Raw genomic sequence first — 16,007 nt, forward strand, 5'->3', positions numbered from 1 at the left:
TTGTTCTTGATTTGGATTGTTTGACATTGATTTGGATTGTTTTGTTCTTGGGGGAGGTTAGCCAATAAAACGATGATGTATTTAGAACGGAGAAAGTCATGTTTACTTGCTTGAACGGAGAAAGTCGCCAACTGAAGAGGTTACGGAAAGTAAAACATCGGAGTAACTCCATTACGCATTCCATCAAAGTAATACTTTAAGTAAACGAGAAATTTTATTGACAAGATAAATATGTACAAAAAGAGGAACAGTGTGTGGTGGCTTTTCATCCGTTAGGTAGAACACATTGAGATTGAGTAACATGCCAAATGCGATTGAAAGTATTGGGTTAAACTAAATGTGCAACAAGAGCAACAAAAACCTGAGCTCTGATGCCTGAAATCGGGCCCTTACCCTTTGAGTCGTGATACAACGCGTGTCGATCTTTGATCTTAATTTTCAAGACGCCACACCATTCCCGTCTTCTTTGTTGAGCACCAACCTTCGTTTGGTGATACAAGCAACCTATCAATCAGTATCTTGACAAATCATTTGCTCTTTCTTGAGATGGGAAGATCTTCCTGCATAGCCCTCTTAAGCTGTTCAGCATGACGTTCTTCGCGATTGCCTCTTCACTCGCTGGGGCAACTTGAACGGACTCCAGGTCTTTCGGCGTTTAGAGGTCTCACAAAATAGGCCAGAGGCCAGAGCTTGCTGAAGCCAAACCTCAAATTCTTCTTCATCTTCATCCATCATTTCAGCATCCAAATCCCACGGGAATCTACTTGAGTTGGATCTTTGAGTTTTCTCCAAACCAACCATGTTAACGTGGAAGCTAGGCCGATGAGTGTTGGGCCTGCATGCCATTCCCTGCATGGAACAAGTTGAAGATAAGATATTAACCTCATTTTTCCCCCTGGCACAAAGAGATGCACACACCAAGAACATAATAATGGATCAAGGGCACTTGTTCACTAAGTCCGAGGAACAATTAAGTCTTTCCAATATAGTGTCTTCTGTGTTACAAAGGTTCAGCAGGATGTCTGCCAGATAAAAGGGTCCGTTTGCTCAAATTTGACTACTTTCCAGATCAAGTTTTAAAATAAGAAAGATACTTTAGAGGTAATTTGCCTGATTTATTGCACAGTTCCACCGCCTTATAGGGTGCTATACATGCAGAGACTGTAGAACAAGGATAAGCTTGCGGAACTTACATATTATATTTTGATTAAAACCATTACCTGACAAATAGCCCATTCAGACACATCAAAGATTTTGCTCTCAGCACAGACAAAGGCCCGTGGTATTTCCACCTAAATGAAAGAAAAAAACAAAGATCCAACAAAAATCATGAGGGATGCTTAAATGTACATTCCTGCAATAAGGGAAATGATTCAACTTGACAAATCATGCATATCGGTATTGTATGAAGATATTAACATGCATTATAGAAACAAACAGGAAAAGCACGTGAAAATCACGAGAGGCCTTGAAGCAGGCTCTCATCCCTGAAAGTCACGAGAGCACCATTTAAACATTTGATTCAAAACTTCTAACTCTCAAATCATTTCCTACCTCCCTTTATTTATATAGTAATTTCTGCAGTTCTGACGTGTAACTTACACTTATGTGAAAAATTGTTTTGTTGTTTAACACATTGATAAATGCAAGTGAGGACAGCAGAACTATTTGCATAGGGTGAAAAAACACAAAAAGTACTGTGTAAAATACCTTATGTGGCCTAGTAAAGACTAGAGATCCTTTGTACTCAACCCATCCATCTCCATCCTTTGCTTGGTGATATTGACAGCAATCCTAATAGCAAACGGATCCAATAAATCAGATACATACACCAATGAAGCCAAAAAAATGAGAAATGTAACATATTTGACACTGCAATTAGTTAAAAAGAACACTAACTAACAGAGAATAATGTCAGACCTGACACCATCTAGCCTTGGACTTGCTTCTGTTTGTGCAAACCCATATATGCGAATTTCCACACTTAGTGCACTGTATACGTCTCGACTCTTCAGAGTAATAATCTGGACCATCCTGCTTATACACAATTGAATAAGGGTTACATAAAAATATCAGTAAATTGACTCAGAAAAATGACCGAAGGAAATACAGATTTATCATTGGGAAAGAAGATGCCTAATTACAAAGCAGACTGCTATAAATAAAAGATAACTTCTACAGCATTGAATAGTTGATATAAATTGGAAATTGCGAGCCATAGAAAATGTAATCAATATATTATGAATTCGCAATTACTAAGACAACATATAAATTATAACTCATCTCGTATCTATATTTATTGATGACCTCCATCAAAATGACAATCAGATAAATCTCAGGAAAGCGCATGACACCAAACAACTGAATCTACAATCAAAGAACATAGCTCACCTGATGTGAAGTGCCACAGGACTTTTGGCACACACTCTTAGTCTTGGATTCTTCCTTTCGCAACTGCTCATCATAGTCTCTCTTCTTTGTGGGATCAGAGAGAACCTAAAAATGCGTCGTTGTGAGAGGCACATACAGAATCACAATGAAGACGTTATTTAGGTCTTATAATTCTCATTTAAGACATACAACGATTACTATACAACTCAAAAAACAAGTCTCTAAATACCTCATATGCACATTGAAGTCTCTTAAACGATTCACTCGCTAATGCAATTCCCATATTTTTATCAGGATGCACGAGCATCGCCTGTACAAGAGATAATCATGACTTAGTCATCTATAATATAACTCAACTGCACATCAGATTCTTCAAAGTCGTATTCAGCCACTAATGCTACCACTTTTTTGTCAAAAGTCAAATCACAATAAAGTAGTTCCTCTACTTCACATAAATAATTTCACAAGTCGTACTTAGAATGAGAGGGCAAAAGAGAAAATTCCCATTAATGAAACAGAAGAAAGGAAAGGTAATATCCACCTTTTTCCGGTATTCTTTTTTCAATATTGCTGCGTCAACTTTTTTGTGGCGGGGAAATCCTAGTGCTTCATAATGATCAATACTGTCTAAAATCTTTTTCATCTCATCAGCTGAACTTATTTCCTCTTTGACCACCTTAATAGGGAAAGATTCTTCTTTTTCATTTATAACAGCCGAGGTACTTGGCGTGCTAGATGAGTTACATGAGTGCAGCTTTTCAGATTGATCAGTAGGAATAGAGTATTCACATTCCCCAGAAAAATCATCCTCCATAACTGTTTCTGATTGCTTTTGCTCTTCAAAGTGTGTGCTTTCACTCACTTTATCACACCATTGGAGCATATAACATAATGCATCATTAGAGATGAATGCAAGGTTTATTGAGATAACTACACCATGCCATCCAACTTGAACTTTGACACAATAAATAGCATATACAGTTGCCATCAAGACCAGCAACCGTGCATGATTTAGGGAGAACAAATAACCTGCATTTGTAATACAGTTTTTAGTATTTTTAACATCAATAGAAAAGCCACAATATATCAGAATGCTGATCCACTTATATGACCTCTATATGCTTAGGGCTTGTTTGGTATCCTATTTGAAATTTTTTATAATTTCTCAAAACATTTCTTAAGAATTTTTCTTCAAAACAATTTTCTTTAAGACTCAAAAACTTATTTGGTATGCAATTTAAAAATTTTAAATTTTACAACTTAAACTGAACAAAAAGATCCAAAAAGAGGGGGTCGAGAGAGAAAGAGGAGGAAAGAAAGTAAGAGATGACTGGAGGAAAGAAAAAGAAGTTAGAGGATCGGAGGAGATAGAGAGGAAGAGGAGTGAGAGAATGAACCGAGAGAATGAAGAGAGCGGATTAGAGGAGAAACTAAAAAGGTAAAAAAAAAAAAAAAAAAAAGAGAAGGGGGAGAGAGAGAGATTTGGAGTGAGAGGAGGGAGGAGGGAGAGAAAAGAAAGGAGTGAGTTTAAGTTTAAAAACTCATTTTTTGTGTTTTTAGATCATAGACTATATTTTTGAGTTAGTCTTGAGTTCAGTTTTTGAAAATAGTCCTACCAAACAAGTTTTTAAGGCCTAAAACTTGAAAATTGTTTTTGAGTTTAAAAAGTTGAATTCAAGTAGAGTACCAAACAGGCTCTTAAGTCTTGGAACTTTTCCCCAAGATTGTTTAGGACAAAACTGCCCACACATGAGGACACTTATTAAATGGAGGAAATAGCAAAACACGAGATACATGTCCTAAACAAGAATATGAGAGCTTTAAGGTTGTCTTCTTTGTTTCAGGCCTTGTGCCTCACCTCTGCTAACTTACCTTCCCCACTATGACAATCACGGGTATCTATATGTATATCATTAGCCACCTACTAAGCATCGTGAGAACATCAAGGAACAAGTCATATCAGCATTATCAATCTTTTAACCTACTAAGCATTGTGAGAACATCAAGGAACAAATCATATCAGCATTATCAATCTCTCACTATGTTAAAAGAGAGTTAACTGTCAAAATTCTAGTTAATTCACATATCCTCTATTCAATTTGAAAAACTAAGAACAGTTCGTCAACAATTTCTCTAATAAAATAAATAATCAGAGTTAAAAACTTTTTCTATGATAATGTGTTTTGGTATGATGATTTCTAAGATAAATTATAATTTTCTAGGTTGATGCAGTCAGAAGGTTAAAATACCTCTCATTTCTTGAGTTATTCCTAGATATCATATTGAATGGTAAATCATTCCAACAGATTGCAGCACGGCTGCTTAAGTCAACTATGGATGGCAGAACTGTTTTTGTTCTTTTTGTCTTTTAGGTACCTATTCATGCACAGTATCCAATGAGTGGTGCATAAGCACCCTTGCAAATCTCATATAGCATAAATAACGGCAACATGGGTAGAGTGAAAACAATGATAGCCACATAAGAAGGCAAAAGAATAATGTACTGCATCAAGTTATAATACAGGTTTCACAAAAAAATTAGCATACCTCCAACGATAAATAAGATTCCCGTTATCCAAAAGTTAGCATACATCCATAAAATCAGAATACCGAAGATCCCTACAATAAAAAGTCCTGGAGTGTAACCCAAGTACTGGACAGCAGCACCAGCAGCTCCCTGAGATATTGGACCCAACTGTAAGTTTCAGTTTATTCTGTAGCAATGTAAATAATAACATTTGAGTAAAGTAAATATATCACTATGCATGTTCGAGCTGCAAAAAATCCACTACTGTTATCTCATAGCTATCCATTATTCCAAGTTATGTCACCATGCATTAAGTAATTCTAAGAAAAGAACACTATGAAGGTTCCACAAAGTTAGGAAAAAATCCACTACTGTCATCTCATGGCTATCCATTATTCTAAATTATGTCACCCTGCATCAAATAATTCTAGGAAAAGAACACTATGAAGGTTCCACAAAGTTACGAAAAAATCCACTACTGTCATCTCATGGCTATCCATTATTCTAAATTATGTCACCCTGCATCAAGTAATTCTTGGAAAAGAACACTATGAAGGTTCCACAAAGTTACAAAACTAATCCTATGAACAAGTACTATATATGCTGTTATCGAAAGTAAGGTGTGGCATTGGTCTCTACAGTATGAAAACTTTCTAGATTATTTGTTAGACTTTTGATATATACTTTCTTTTGTGTATTTTTTCCATTTAAGACCCTATTCTGGCAACCTTAAGTATTTTCTACATTTTCTACTAGGTCTTCAATGAAACAACCTAAAACTTGAAATATTCAGTTCACAGTAGATCTGGAACCTGAATTCTTAAACCAAGCTTCTGCAAGTCTACATACCCAACAACCTTGATATTTACTTGTCCTGGTTGACCTCGTGAGCAAACATCCACCAGTATTGCAGCCTATCCTTTTAAAATCTTCTCCAGAAAAACCTAAGCTCTAAAGTTGCACACAAACTTTCCATAAGATTATCTCACACACACACACACAGAGAAGCACGCACACATATACTCATAGAACAATTAGAAGTTATAAATTGAATTTCTTAAAACTGTTCAAATTTTTAAAGAAATTAAACTAGTCAGCTTTTTAATAACTGGGTTTCTGTTAAAACCCCAACACTATTTCAAGGATCCACATAAACCGCGCTCCCAATTTCGGACCACCTACTGCTTTCTAAGATGTCAACTATGGGGGATATGTCACATCATAAACTGTCCATCCGAAAACATTACTGTAAGCTACCCTTATAAGAATCTTTCAGATCTTTATAACCAGTTATAACCTTAAAGGATACATATTTCTTTTATGGATCTGAGGTTGTTGCATCTCACGTTCTCATCCAATAGTCAAATCAAATGACTATAATAGAAGACGAAGCATCGAAAAAAACAACAATTAAATGCTCAGGAGTAAAAAAGGAAATACCAAGGAAGCATACCATACTAAGAAGTACACAAACCACGCAAGAAATTGAAGTCAGACTGAGAAAACAACTCCACATTATAAGGAGCAAAGCCGCAGAACCCAACCCGATACAGGATCGAAAGCCTCTTACAACGCAGTTCCACCAATAAATCAACAACAGGATCAACAGCCTCCCTGTCCAGGCGCACCCACTGCAAACCGTCGGCCAATGCCGCTCTACAAACATCCCGATTTTATCTCCACACCCACCCATCGCAGTTCGAAATCGGGAATACATATGTTTCTGTGACTGCAGCCATTTCCAAGCTTGTCTAAACAACCCTATATCCTCCATCACTACAAATATGAGCTTATGGGTTCAGCAGAGAAGCAGATTATCGCCCTATACAAACCCTGCTATCTATAACCATAGATTCGAAGCCGAAATTGGTAAGAACCCAAACCCCGAGATGCTAAATCATCAATGAAGTCCATAGAACCGAGAGCAACCCAAATCCTGATCCGCAAAAATATCAAGCTGGAAAGGGGAAAAACCAGCTGAAATTCACGGGTTTGGAGCGCGATCTAGAATCCCCAACCACCCCAACAAAAACCAACAAGTAAATTCAATCACGTTCTTCTTTCAGTGAGTCAGTCAGCTCTCGCATTGCTTCACATGCAAGCTTCCAATAAATAAAGCAACAATAAAAACCAGGCATTCAAAAGCTAAAAAGCACGGATAGAAAATTCGCAAATATTCCGCTTTATTGAAATAATGTCTCACTAGCTTTTCAGACGCGAATATCTGTGTCTATGAAAACCAACAGCAAGTAGTCCCAGCTCACAGACCAAAAATAGAAGCTTTTGCTGCTGCTGCATCAGTTGCTTCCGGAACAAAGTGAAACGCAGAACTGTGGCTATGGCGGAAACCCACAGAGAGAGAGGGGGGTTGATTTAACCACCAACAGGGGAGAGGAGGGGGTTGGAGCCTTAAAGGCGTAGGCTTTAGGGGATTCGGAGGGAGAGGGGTAGAGAGGAGGGAGAGATAAACCCTAGCTTTTTGCAGGCATTGCTCGTGAAAAAGAGAGTTTGAAAAGGAGAAGAGATTCCTGCTACTTTGTGTTGTGTCACCTTTGTCACTTTGTGGCCTTATGTCTTGCCTCCTCTCTCATTCTCTCACACTTTGTGACCTTTTTTGTCTTTTTAATTTTATAAAAAATTAATATAAAATATTATCGTAACTTAATTATAAACATTCAAGTCGAAAGAGAGAAAATGCAAGAGTCAGGAAAGAAGATGATCCTCCTCCCTCTTTTTTATCATAGCCATGACCCAATGGAACCCACTTGACGCCACTGTTTTTTATTCCTCTAATGAAAATAAATAAAAATATTATTCTTAATATCTATTTATATTATCTTTTTAAAGAAATAAGACACAAATACATTGATGGACCTTTTCTGTATTAGAGAGATGGTACAAGTGATTGTCCACATAAATGGTAAGTATAGCACTACTTAAAAATAAAATAAAAAGAAAAATAAATTTTTTCTATATGATCAGTTTTTTCAAAATGGATGGTTCACACACTCATTTTTATTTCGCCGTACTCTTTATTAATTTCTGTCTTTTAATTTTTTCAATTTATTCAATTTGAGGATCGAAATTAAGAAGGTACGTAGAAAGCACAAAAAGATATGCTTGGATAGCATTACCCTTCATAATATCGTTAATATTTAATTTTATTTTGGTTATTTTTTATTGTTGTGTTGTGGATATGTGATCGTTATTTACTTTAAAGGGTACTATGATTGAGGTCTAAATTTGAGCTTTTGTTAGATCCAGTCCAATTTTTCTATTTTCAACTTTAATTACCCTTCAGAATATTGTTAATATTTAATTTCTTTTTTGGTTATTTTTTGTTGTTTTTTTTGTGGATATGTAATTGATATTTACTTTTAAGGGGTACTATGCTTGAGGTCTCAAATTTTGAGCTTTTGTTAAATGTAGTCCAATTTTTTTATTTTCAACTTTAATTAAATTTTTTTGATATATGCATCTATACACATTTTTTTTATTTGAATACTTAAATATGAAAATCCAACCACTTTCATGAAAAATAGTTAAAAGAAAATTTATGTCATCATATGTGATCATATACCATAGGTGGATAAAATACATTTAATCTGTGATAAAGTTATCCACGAAAATAAATAAAAATTAATCTACCTATCATTCATGAAAATAGGTCAAAGAAATTACCTTCTATACATTTTTAAATTCATACTAGTTATGTGTTGATATATATAATATCTACAACATAGATTAGTTAACACAATTAACTTGTGAGAGGTAGAAAAATTGAGATAGGAATTAGAAACAAGAAAAAAGAAAAACAATTTTTAAATCTATAAAAACCTATAAATAAAAGATAATATTTAAAACAATTTAATAAAAAAATAATAAGAAAAAAACTGATGTGGATAATCAGTGAACGGATCTAATCCAACAAAATGAACTAGATCAAATCATTCACAAAATTCGACTAGATCAGGTTTACTCTTACTTTTTTTATTTAATCAATTTCAAAATTAATCAAATTGATTTCTTATCGTTTTATCCAATTGATTTCTTATCATGAGTTTAAAATTTGGTGGCAACTGAAATAATCAAAATATACAGTTGCTTTTGGCTAAATAATTGTACATCGTAATCTCTATATTCAGTGGGAAGTTAGGAATCAACCGAAAATTGTACCACATTCAATGGCTAACAAGTTGTAGGTGATGGATTATATTGGTGGTTTGAGCATTTAGTAATATCATTCGTACTAAAAATTGACTAACAAGCGAAAATTGTGCATGTATTCAACAGAGAACAACCAAAATCACTGAGACCTTGTATTTGCTTTATGCCAAACCCAAGTTTCATAGCTAACGCTACCTACCAATGTTTGAAGTCGTGGCCATCTCCAACATCATTGTTGTTCGTCAGCGGAGATTTCACGGTTTTGCGTGTTGAAATCTATTTTACAATAGAGGGTTGATACTTAATACTAAGAAAGATAAGGTTAGACATGTAATTTTGACAAAATTACCTTAGTTGGCGTGCCTCGTAAATAAGACTAGCATAAGGTTAAATAAGATCATAACATTGAGAGTCTTGTATTCTACAGATGATGGTCAGAATGTTCATACACAAGTTTTTTAACTTTCAACAACAGGAAGGAATCTTTTATGAATCCCTTTCTCTTAATTCACCAAATCAGAGAATTCGCCCTATTGAAATTTGATATAACTGCTACAAACAGAAGTTCACTTTACACGTTATAATAACTTTAACCGTTTGATCAAATTTCAATAGTTCAAATTCCCTGATTTGATGAATTAAGGGAAAGAAATCCCCTTTCATTCCATAACTACCTTCTATTTTTGTCAAAATATTCAGTCTTCTTCCTTTTTATTATTGCAACCACTTCATGTTTCTTTGACAATCTGCATTCAATAATTATTATGTCTCACCAACCAACTGCTTATTCATTTAATTTTATTGTCAGCTTTACAATGACGTGATGTGAAGGGAATTTAATCGAATACTTAAAAGTTTAAAACATACTTTTGGTCAACATAAACAGATAAATCCAATGCAGTCCCGGAATTATTGTGATACTTTTAGACTGCGAACTAAGACCGCACACATTTGAATGTGATTTGATGAATATAACGATAAGACAATTCGTCAAAGATAGATTATTTGCCTATAATCTATTACCGAGTCAAGATACGCCACGCAAAACTAAAATGATCAAAATTAAAAAATAAAAAAAAAAATTACAAAAATTCTTTGGATTACCAAGCCCTGATCACATTTACAAAGGAGTACCTCCGGCTAGAAGGGTGTAGCTGAAAAAGAAGAAACCACAGCAGGCCGCAAAAACCTACGTAGGACAAAATAAATGAAATCAAAATTTGCGTGGATGTGTTATACGGTGCGGAAGCTGAAGTTCGTTGTATTAGCGGCTGAGGTTTCCGATGACAAGTTCGAAATGAAGGTGGTAGTAGCAGCAGCTGAGGTTGCTAAGGAGAATGTTGAATTGTCCTTGTTGTCTGAGCCAAAGCCCGAGGACGCATTGTTGAAAGCTGTAGTAGTCTGTGCGCTAGGCTTCGTATCACGAGGCTCTCGTACTTTCAGGTCCATGAAATCGGTTATCAAGCCTGGCTTTGTTATCTTATCATCGTTGACAACCTTCTTGCCTTTTAGCATCTTGACCACGGTTGACATGGATGGCCTGAGCTTCGCAAGGTCTTGGGTGCAGAGGAGGCCGATCTTTAGAAACCTACAAGCTTCCTCAGCATCAAAATCACCGTCGAGTGATGTGTCAACCAGTCCAACAAGCTCCTTCCGTTCGTAGAGTTGCCATGTCTGCAACAAAGAAGGCACTTGTCATTGATAGTGGTAGGGTAATAGATTGGTTATCTCCACTGCATAACCCTTGGTACTACAAAGCCAACATGGCTGTGACTGTATGAAACTCATAGACACAGATAGAACAAGCATCTCACAGACACACAGAACCTACAACAATCCTACAAAACTTTCAGCAACACCATCAACAAAAAAACTCGAAGGGAAACACGAATATAAGCTTCAGAAGCCTTATCAAACAAACAAAATTGCCCAGAAACATCACCAGAATCACATATGACACATGCAATTTCCATTAATGTGTTTTACTTAAACAAGATTGAAAGAAAAAGCTTGTAAGGACTGAATATATCTGAAATTTATACCCTTTCAAGCAAATACTGTTCGTCAATAGGTAGTTGGGTATTCGTATTACTTCTGCCACTGACTATTTCCACAAGGAGAACTCCGAAGCTATAAATATCAGCTTTCCTTGTCAATTGCCCTCGTATTGCATACTCAGGTGCCAAATAACCTCTAAAACCATAAATATACATGTGATTACAAGGTAGAAAATATTTGGATTATAATAGAGCAACAAAGAGAAGCAGACATCCAAAGGAAGCTTTAAATGGAGAAACTTAAAACACCTAATCCAATCCTAAGAGTAGTTTGTAGGGACATTGAAGCGAGTGACTAAACCTACTCAAGTGCAGTACGTCTTGTAAATATAGATATATTGAAGCCTATTTTTACTTATTCTGGTATCATCTGCTTCTTGTACCAACAAAAGGAAGACCATACCAGAAGGTTAAAAATCCAAAAACTACAATAAACAAGATGATATTCTGTTTAACACATTCGTACGGGACAAAAGGTCTATTGATTTCCTAACTGGCCAGTGTTTTATGTGATTCACAGTTGTTGACACAGTGTATAATTCAGTATCATGATAACGTTTCCATTTTCCAACTATATGTTCACGACATGAATCTTGGCTCCCCGGAAACAAATTCGTAGTTCTGCTTTTAGAACAAAAGTTAGTTTTGAAATTTAGTTGCCCAATTCTAAAAGGAAAGCGAGGAATCATAGCTTACATTGTTCCTGCCACACGCGTGCTAACATGGGTCATGTTAGGAGGGATGAGTTTTGCAAGACCAAAATCTGAAATTTTTGGCATTAAGTCTTTATCGAGGAGAATGTTGCTTGCTTTGATATCTCTATGAATAATATGTGGATGTACTTCCTCATGAAGGAAGGCAAGCCCACATGCAATCCCAATGCATATTTGACGCCTAGTTCGCCAACTAAACTGGAGATTACTGCTACTTCCACCTGGAATTAAACAGTTTAAGAACATAAGTTTCAAGAATAAAAAATTTAATCTTGGGAAATGACTGATTGAGTACTGATGGAAAAACACCCCTGGATCTAAGACAGCAGAAATTGCACAGTTGTAAACACCGATTCCAGCGCAAGAACAGAGCTATGTAAGTTACCAATAAGATTTTGTGTAAGACTATTATTCTCTAGGTAGTTGTAGACCAGAATTCTTTGGTTTCCTTCAACACAACAGCCATAGAGCTTAACTAGATTTTCATGCTCGATTTTTGAGATCACATCAATCTCAGTCAAAAATTCCTTCACCCCTTGTCTTGATTCAGCTGAAAGAACTTTTATAGCAGCAAATTTTCCATCTTTAAGCCGGCCCTGATTATTCACGATAGCAATTCAAATAGATGTCACTCACAATGTCGAGGAGAGAGAATTATTCAATTAAATACCAAATGCAATACCAGTATCCAAAAGTTATATTAAAAACAGAAAAGCTGAGTATACCTTATAGACAGAACCAAAACCACCTTCCCCGATTTTATTGGCTGGACTAAAATCTTCAGTTGCGATTATCAAATCTTTGTAAGTGAATAGTTTAACATCATGAATGCCAGAAACTTCTGTTACAAACAAAAATTATTCAAGAAACTTAAGGGCAGGCCTAAGAAAAGTCCTTTGGGACATTTGATTTTGATGACCTTGTCAATGAACAATAATCTCGTAAGAGTAATGTGACGTAAAAATATCAAGCCCCGCTTTAATCAGATTTTCAGCTTACCTTCATCGATATCAGAACTGGGTTTTCTTGATTTTTTCACCCTTGTACCGCTTAAGAAAGAAAAACAACTCATGATTGTAAGAAACACCAATTACCACAAGGTCAACAGTGAACAACTGCCTAAAACAAAACCACTTGAAGACCTGCCAACATTGTAAGATACATGTTAACCAGAAGCACAATTGTATCGAAGTGCAATCTCAAAGGATTTGAGAAGGAATGTTGGATGTAAACTTTCAAAGAACATTTCTTATTGCTCCAAATCCAACTTAATCCAATAACTTTAAATATTGAACTAATAAATCCCACGACACGTGAAGATTCGTCCTTGTCTCGACCGAACGAGATAAAAGTATGGCTTCACATAGCACTATAACAGTACGAAATGCAAAAAACAAGATAAAAATGTTTCGATTTCGAAAAGCCACGAAGTTGACAGGAACGGAATGAAACAAGCAAATAATAAAAGAACCAAGAACGGATCGACATTGAAATCATTTTTTCTCTTGAGAAACAATCAAAACTATGACAAAGATATTCAGTCACAACTTTAAGCAAAACCAAGAATTAATAAAACTTCAACAGCAAAACAAGCACCTCAAATAGTTAAAACAGACTGAACCCAGAAAGGAAAAATCAACATCTTCCAAAATAATTATTTCTAGGAAAAAAAAAAATTGGAGATTGAAAAGAAGCAGAAGAGAAAATCACCTGAGGAGCTCCGAGAAGGAAGGAAAGAGAGGATCTTGCCTGCTCGTTAGTTGTTGCTGGTAAGAGAGAATTGTGGGGTTTGGAGAAGAGAAAATAGAAGAAACCAAATATTTGGGTTTTTTTGTGGACAAGTATGAAAGGGCGTGTGTGAGGTACTAAGAAGTCTTCGCAGAGTCCATTCTGGTTTGCGTGCACCCCCTCTTCCCTTTGAATTTTCAAGGCATGCTACTACTGCTCCAGTTTTACTAGTAAAAAGAGTAGACGGAGAAGAAGGGTGGAAATTGTCAGCAAGTCAAGCTTCAAGCGTCGTCAAACAGTCGTCACTTGATCACTGCTGACACGTGTTTACCAAGTCTTTATTCTAATTTGTATTTATTAAACGCGATATTATTATTTTAGGACTCTTCGTCTTTAAAGTACTCAAAACAATCATTTTGAAAATACCTTCAAGCAAACTAAACTATAATAACAAGATCATCTGAATGAGACGATGAAACCCTAGCATAGGACATGATGTACAGATCGTATCACGGCCAGCCAGCTACCTAAGATAAAAGCGATAGTTTGTTTATATTTAAACTGTCAGGTAAGGATTATCACCCGGAGGTGGATTGTTTACCCTTCCATTTTCATACTCTCTTTGTGCCATCATGTTTGTGTGATCACGGTTAAACCACGTCAACATTTTATATTCCTATTATTTTTTGTTTTATTATTTCTATAAAAAAATTAATATAAAATATTAACGTGATTTAACCGTAACTACACAAACAAAAGAGTATGAGAAGAGTATGGAAATGGACTACTTATCCACCCAACAAACTAACCACGTTTTAGTGGACCTTATTAAATTCTGCGTTCACACACTTCCATCTTATTATCCTCGTCGTACTACTATTCCTGTCTACAAAGTCTGCATGATGATATAAAGTACGTGAGAGGCGTCCCAATCCCAGATATAAACTGTAAAATATATCTAGTGGGTTTAGATAAAGATTTTATATTCTAATTTCTTGAAAGCTTTATTGCTCACATTTCAGCGACGCAGTTTGATATTACGACTTTCAAGTTTGAATTTATGATATGAACAGGGCCATGGCGTGCCTCTTTTCTTGGGGAAAAATGAATGGTGAATGTCAAAACTTTTGGTTTATTTTCTAGTTAGTGTTGCAAATTTCCCTTTCTTTTTTTATAATGTTTGATATTTGACTGCAGTAAAAAGCCTTATTTTTTGTTGTGCCGTCACAACACCCGCTATTAGTCTCTATTTTTATTTTATTTTTTCTAAAACTCAAATTTTGCCATTTAACTTTGAAACTTGATTTTTGCTTCACATCTCATGGATTCGTTAAATTCATTAAAATTTGTTGACTTATGTAGTATAAGTAGGGCCACTTATTACTATCGTAGCACAAAAAGAAAACTCACACATCTAATCATATAATTGCCACATAGATTGAAACAAAAAAAAAAGAAAATTATATTTAAACATTGTATAACGTATAGTTCCGTGAAAGCAAATTTCATGGAATGTACACAATTCATACAAAGTTGAAAATCAGGCTCCAAAGGGTTAGGTGACAAACTTTGAGTGTGAGTCGAAAAAGTGAGAATTGAATCGTTAAGATCGAACTTGAATCGTTAATGTTCCAACAGTAACAAAGAAAGCTGAGTTAGTAGGGATCCAGCTACGACTTACCAACTACCAGCCAAGTGGGTAGTCCAAGTAAACGCTTGCCTAGGACCCCACTTCGAAAGGTTTTCCAAAAAAAATTTATATCCTGTAAATAACATATAAATACAAAAAAAAAAAAAAAAAAAAAAAAGTAAGAGATATAATAATTCATTTGTTCGTGTAGTGGAAATGTTTATCTTTCTTTTTCTTTGGAGTGTTGAGTTCAAAACACAGAGATGCCTTTTTTAGTTACTAAATTTTTCTTGTTTTTCAAATTTATTGTCAATCCATTTGTCTAAATGCATATAAAGTTATAAAACTCAAGTCCCAGTGCAATCTTTTTTTATTTCAACTTCCCAATCTCCCCATTTCTATCGAATTTTTAAATCAACTATCACATGGTCTTGAAGATTGTACTTTAAGGTATTCAAAACTTTGAATTTATATTTTTCTTTTTGATAATTTTTTATTCAATGGATTGTTTTAGTATTTGATTCGTTAGTATGATGATGATTTTACGAAAAAAGCACAAGAGAAACAATTAGTGTTGTTGAATTTATTATACTCATCAATCAAGTTTTATTGTTCTTTACTCCATTGATCATCAAGTTTTATTGTTCTTCACTCTCAATCTTAGACTCTTGACTACAAACATTTAGTACATTTGAATCTAAAAACTTAAGCCGTTTAATGTTTAAGTAATGTTTGTATATTTATGTTCTTTTTATATTAATTTTTAATGATATTAGATGTGGAAATAGAATATA

At 35.1% G+C, this 16,007-nt stretch overlaps 3 protein-coding genes across 4 annotated transcripts in view; 1 reads left to right on the forward strand and 2 right to left on the reverse strand.

Moving 5' to 3' along the window:
* The window catches only part of LOC137729094 (photosystem II 10 kDa polypeptide, chloroplastic-like), a 38,643-nt gene that overhangs the window by 11,088 nt on the left and 11,548 nt on the right, over positions 1-16,007 (forward strand). The window lies entirely within an intron of this gene.
* LOC137729197 (uncharacterized) lies at positions 202-7,459 on the reverse strand. 2 transcript variants are annotated; one of them, XM_068468055.1, is made up of 10 exons: positions 7,122-7,459; positions 6,372-7,020; positions 4,939-5,068; positions 2,933-3,420; positions 2,621-2,701; positions 2,392-2,496; positions 1,921-2,034; positions 1,711-1,794; positions 1,221-1,292; positions 202-849 (listed from the first exon to the last, which is right to left on the reverse strand). In XM_068468055.1, exons 2-10 carry the CDS (start codon positions 6,690-6,692, stop codon positions 583-585), a joined length of 1,662 nt encoding a protein of 553 aa, XP_068324156.1. In that variant the 5' UTR covers positions 6,693-7,020; positions 7,122-7,459; the 3' UTR covers positions 202-582. The 2 variants fall into 2 exon arrangements, with proteins under 2 accessions (XP_068324156.1, XP_068324155.1); XM_068468054.1 differs by having other exon boundaries at positions 6,372-7,459.
* LOC137729648 (cold-responsive protein kinase 1-like) lies at positions 9,966-13,806 on the reverse strand. The gene is made up of 7 exons (XM_068468642.1): positions 13,566-13,806; positions 12,855-12,997; positions 12,581-12,696; positions 12,241-12,451; positions 11,839-12,076; positions 11,128-11,278; positions 9,966-10,759 (listed from the first exon to the last, which is right to left on the reverse strand). Exons 2-7 carry the CDS (start codon positions 12,925-12,927, stop codon positions 10,319-10,321), a joined length of 1,230 nt encoding a protein of 409 aa, XP_068324743.1. The 5' UTR covers positions 12,928-12,997; positions 13,566-13,806; the 3' UTR covers positions 9,966-10,318.

This window comes from Pyrus communis, chromosome 3 (assembly GCF_963583255.1).
Source record: "Pyrus communis chromosome 3, drPyrComm1.1, whole genome shotgun sequence".
Lineage (NCBI taxonomy): Eukaryota > Viridiplantae > Streptophyta > Magnoliopsida > Rosales > Rosaceae > Pyrus > Pyrus communis.

Excerpts from the sequence above, each read along its gene's own strand:
- LOC137729197 (XM_068468055.1), bottom strand. The coding sequence starts at position 6,692 with ATGGAGGATATAGGGTTGTTTAGACAAGCTTGGAAATGGCTGCAGTCA. Across the intron at positions 2,702-2,932 it reads AAAAAGAATACCGGAAAAAG|GCGATGCTCGTGCATCCTGA; the intron begins GTGGATATTACC and ends TCTCTTGTACAG. Across the intron at positions 850-1,220 it reads CTGAATGGGCTATTTGTCAG|GGAATGGCATGCAGGCCCAA; the intron begins GTAATGGTTTTA and ends TGTTCCATGCAG.
- LOC137729648 (XM_068468642.1), bottom strand. The coding sequence starts at position 12,927 with ATGAGTTGTTTTTCTTTCTTAAGCGGTACAAGGGTGAAAAAATCAAGA. Across the intron at positions 12,697-12,854 it reads CAGTTCTGATATCGATGAAG|AAGTTTCTGGCATTCATGAT; the intron begins GTAAGCTGAAAA and ends TGTTTGTAACAG. Across the intron at positions 12,077-12,240 it reads TCTTACACAAAATCTTATTG|GTGGAAGTAGCAGTAATCTC; the intron begins GTAACTTACATA and ends GTTTAATTCCAG.